Source organism: Chlorella variabilis, assembly GCF_000147415.1.
Source record: "Chlorella variabilis unplaced genomic scaffold CHLNCscaffold_30, whole genome shotgun sequence".
Taxonomy (NCBI): Eukaryota; Viridiplantae; Chlorophyta; class Trebouxiophyceae; order Chlorellales; family Chlorellaceae; genus Chlorella; species Chlorella variabilis.
In genome coordinates, this window is record NW_005435058.1 from 41,577 (window position 1) to 45,710 (window position 4,134).

The following is a 4,134-nucleotide window of genomic DNA, read 5'->3' on the forward strand; positions in this document are numbered from 1 at the left end:
CGATCTCTGGCTGGTTGCTGGGAGCTTGGCGGCGGCAGCGCCGCTCCGCCTGCCGCCCACCGGCCCACAACTCTGTTAGCCAGCCTTCCTCTTCTCGCCTGGCCTCCCTCCACCCTGCCCTCTCCTCCCTCCCTCCCTCCCCACCCTGCTCATCCTCTGCCCCGCCGCGCTTTCCTCCCCGCCTTACTCTCTTCCTGCAGAGAAGGTGGGGCTGCCGTTTGATCCAGACCTGTTTGACCACCTGGTGGAGCACGGGTGGGTGGCGCCGCGCTTCCCTCCCTCACCCGTGCTTTCCTCCTGCACGCTCCTCTCTTCCTGCTGCGCTGGGCGCCGCCCCGCTGTCCTCCCTCCGAACCCTCCTTTCTGTCTTGTCTCCTGGCCGCTGTTGTGCTGGGCGGCGCTGGGTGCTGGGTGGCGCTGGTGGCGCATGGCTCTGCAGCAGGGCTCGATCGAGCACAGGGCCTGCCGCCTGCTGCCTGCTGCGGGCCACCCCCCGCGCCGCCGCTGCCGCCGTCCGCTCGCCGCGCCCGCGTGTGCCTCATCCTCCCCACATGCACCTCACCCCCCAACCTGTACCGCCCGCCTCCCCGCACCCATACCGCCTGTACCGCCTGCAGCGTGTACATCCAGGACTCACGCCCCAACCCGGCCATGCCCATGCTGCACGCCCTGGCGCGCCTCATCTTCCCCATCGCCTTTTCTTTCCTCCTCATCAAGTTCGCCTTCAGGTGGGGATGGGCTGGGGTGGGGGCCGGGCTGGTGCACCCAGCGCCCTGCCTGCGGCGGTTGGGCTTTTGAAGAATCGGTTTGGTTCAATGATGAGCAGCGGGGGGGTGCGCAGCAGCCTGCTGCTGGTGCCGCCGCCGCCAGCGGCAGCGGGCTTGCCGGGCGCCGCCGCGCCGCGCCGCGGCTGCACCGCACACTGCCTGGACCGGGCTCTGCTGCCACAGGGCCGCGCCGGCCGCCGCCGCTCAAACAGCATCCGGCTGAGGCGCCGCGTGCCGCCGCCTGCTGAGTGCGCGCTCGCCTGCTGAGTGTTTTGCGCGCGTACGTAAACGTGCAGGCTGGGGCAGAAGAAGCAGCGGGACCGGATCTTTGGGGGCGCCAACCTGGAGATGGTCAAGGTGGGTTGGTCAAGGGGAGGGAGGAAAGTACGAAGAAAGAAAGAAAGAAATGCAGAAAGAAAGAGAGAAGTGCAGGTCGAAGTGTGGGAGTTCGCGGGGTGCTGCTGGGGCGTCGGGCTTGCGGGTGCGGGGCCCTGCCTGCCCTGCTGCCGCTGCTGCCCTTGGGCCACGCCACCCACCCAGCCAGCGCGTCGAGAGCGCAGCGCCGTGCGCACCGCGCGTACTGCCCCGAACGTACCGTACCGCACCTGTACCGCAGGCCAAAGACGCCCTCTTCTCCTTCAAGGACATCGCCGGCATTGACCAGGTGGGCGCTGGGCGCTGCGCTGCCCTCTTGGTGCTGCGTGTTTTGGAGAGGCCAGCACCCACAACACCTGGCCGCCTGACGGATGCTGCCGCCCCCGCTGCGGGCCCTGCGCCTGTGCCCCGCGCTGGCCCCGCGGCTGCTGCTGCCGCTGCCGTACCCCCGCCCGGTCAACTCCGGTCAAACCTTCCATCCGCGGTCAAACCTTCCTCCGTGGCCAATCGTTTCCTCCCGGCCAACCCTCCCCTCCCCGGTCAAACCTTTCTTTCCTCCCGCTTTCCTCCCGCAGGTCAAGGAGGAGATCACCGAGATCGTGCAGTTCCTTCGGGACCCAGCCCGCTTCCTGTCCCTGGGCGCGCGCTCCCCCGCCGGCATGCTGCTGGTGGGGCCGCCAGGTGGGCCCAGCTTGGCACACACAGAGGAGGGGAGCCAGCTGGGTGCTGTGCGTGTGTGGCCCCGGGAGCCCTAATCAGCGCCAGCTGGGTGCTGCTTGTTTGTGGGTGCTGGAGAGGGTTCCTGCCTCCTGCCCCTGCCCCTGCTTTTTCTTGCTGTGTTTGCTCGCTGCGATTTGCTGGGGAGGTTGCGACGCAGACCCCGCCCCCTGCCCCCTCCCTGCCCGCCGCCCGCAGGCACCGGCAAGACGCTGCTGGCAAAGGCGGTGGCGGGGGAGGCGGGGGTGCCCTTCTTTTCCATTGGTGGGTGATGGCTGCATTGATTTGTGGGTCCTTGCATGGAGGGCGTGGCGGGGTGGGGTATGGCGGCGAGGGGAGGGTGGAGTGGAGAGGTGGGGCGGGCAGGGAGATGCTGGGGGGGCACCCCTGCTCAGCCCCACCGGGCGCTTCTGGCGGCTCACGGTCGACCCGCGGCGCCGCCGCCGCTGCTGCACCCCCACGCCTCGCCCGCCTCCCTCCCTCCCTCCCTCCCTCCCCTCCCCTGACCTCCTTTCTTTTCCCGCTTTATTTTCCCGCTTTCCAGCCGGCACCGAGTTCATGGAGATGTTTGTGGGGGTGGGCGCCTCGCGGGTGCGCGACATCTTCAAGCAGGCCCGAGCCAACGTGAGCGAGGGGGAGGGGGCGATGTGTGTGTGTGTGTTTGTGGTGTGTATGTTGCTGTTGAGAGTGGGCCATGCAGGGGCAGGGGCAGAGGTGTGGCTGGGGCCGCCGCGTGCCTGGCTGGCCAGGCCTGGCAGCCCTCGCCTCCGCAGCCGGGGCCGGCGCCGAGCCGCGGCGCGCGTGGGGCGCGACTGCCTGGCCGCCCGCTGCGGCCGCTGCTGTGCACACGTGACTGCTGCACCCACCGCTGCACTCACTCACACACACCCAAAGCACACTCACACCTACACCCACACACCCTGCAGGCCCCCTGCATCCTCTTCATCGACGAGTTTGACGGCATCGGGCAGGTGCGCCTGCTTTCTTTAAGGAAGTGTATCCTCGAATTCATGGTCGGAAATTGACAAACGAAAGACAGAAAGAAATAGCGCGCAGCATGACCGCATCGCAGTGGAAGGGAGCGCAGGATGGCTCCCATGCCCGCGCGCCTGTGCTAGCCCGCGCGCCCCCGCCCCCCACACACACCTACACACCCACTCACACCCACTCACACACGCTCCCCTCCCCCCCCAGGCCCGCTCCTACGGCGGCGGCGGCGGCGACGAAAACGTGCACACCATCAACCAGCTGCTCACGGGTGGGTGGCGTGTGTGGGGGCGGTGTGCCGGGTGGTGTGGGGCTGTGCGCGCGTGTGTGCGGCGGCTGTGGTTGGGCGCGTGGGGAAGGGCGGGCCTGGTGGGCGGGGCGGGGTGAGTGCAGGGCTGGGCACGCGGCGGGCCAGCCGCCGATGCAGGCTGCCCCACAAGCAGCTGGCGGCCGCCTTCACCAGCTGCGCGGCTGAGAGAGAGGCGCGGCCTGCTCCCTGTGCCGGCCTGCCACCGCTCCCTCCCTCCCCAACCCTCCCCGCCACCCGCAACCCTGCCTCCTCCCGCTTCTTTTCTGATTTCATCTTGATAAAAGCTTTCCTCTGTCTTTTACCTTAGTTCGTTTTTTTGCATGCCGTTCATTTTATTTACAATTTGTTGATCCTTCCCCTTGCGCGACAGAGATGGACGGGTTTGAGGACAACACAGGTATCGTGGTCATGGCCGCCACCAATCGACCCTCGTCGCTGGACCAGGTGAGGGGAGGCGGGCGGGCAGGCAGGCAGGCAGGCATTGCCTTGCCGGCTTGCGCTGTGCTGTGCTGTGCTGTGCTATGCTGTGCTGTGCTGTGCTGTTTGCTGGCATGCGCTGTGCCGGCCTGTGCTGTGCCGGGCCCGCGGCGCCGCTGCACGGCCTCCGCGCGGCTTCCCCACGGCTGCCCGGCGGCTTCTCCGCGGCCGCCTCGGGGCGCGCGCTGGGCAGCGCCCGCAGCCGGCTGCGTGCGCGTGCTCAGCCTGCCCAGCCCCAGCCCAGCCCCACCACCCCCGCACACACGCAGGCCCTCACCCGCCCCGGCCGCTTTGACCGGATCGTGCACATGCCGCTGCCGAACGTGGATGTGAGACGGCTGGCGCCGCGGGGCTGGGATGCCTGAGGGGTGCTGTGCCCTTGTGTGCACGCACCCCTGTGTGCGTGTGTGTGTGTGTGTGTGTGTGTGTGTGTGTGTTTGTGTGTGTGTGCCCGAGCACGCGTGTGTGTGCGAGGCTGGTTGGACGGTGCGGCGGGTCTGT

The 4,134-nt window shown here is 68.6% G+C and overlaps 1 protein-coding gene across 1 annotated transcript; it reads left to right on the forward strand.

Moving 5' to 3' along the window:
- Positions 1-623: 623 nt before the first annotated feature.
- CHLNCDRAFT_37431 (hypothetical protein) lies at positions 624-3,998 on the forward strand (the record flags this gene model as incomplete). The annotated part of the gene is made up of 10 exons (XM_005843418.1): positions 624-728; positions 1,064-1,124; positions 1,384-1,431; positions 1,718-1,823; positions 2,058-2,123; positions 2,404-2,483; positions 2,786-2,830; positions 3,054-3,117; positions 3,527-3,600; positions 3,903-3,998. Exons 1-10 carry the CDS (start codon positions 652-654, stop codon positions 3,996-3,998), a joined length of 717 nt encoding a protein of 238 aa, XP_005843480.1. The 5' UTR covers positions 624-651.
- Positions 3,999-4,134: the final 136 nt, after the last annotated feature.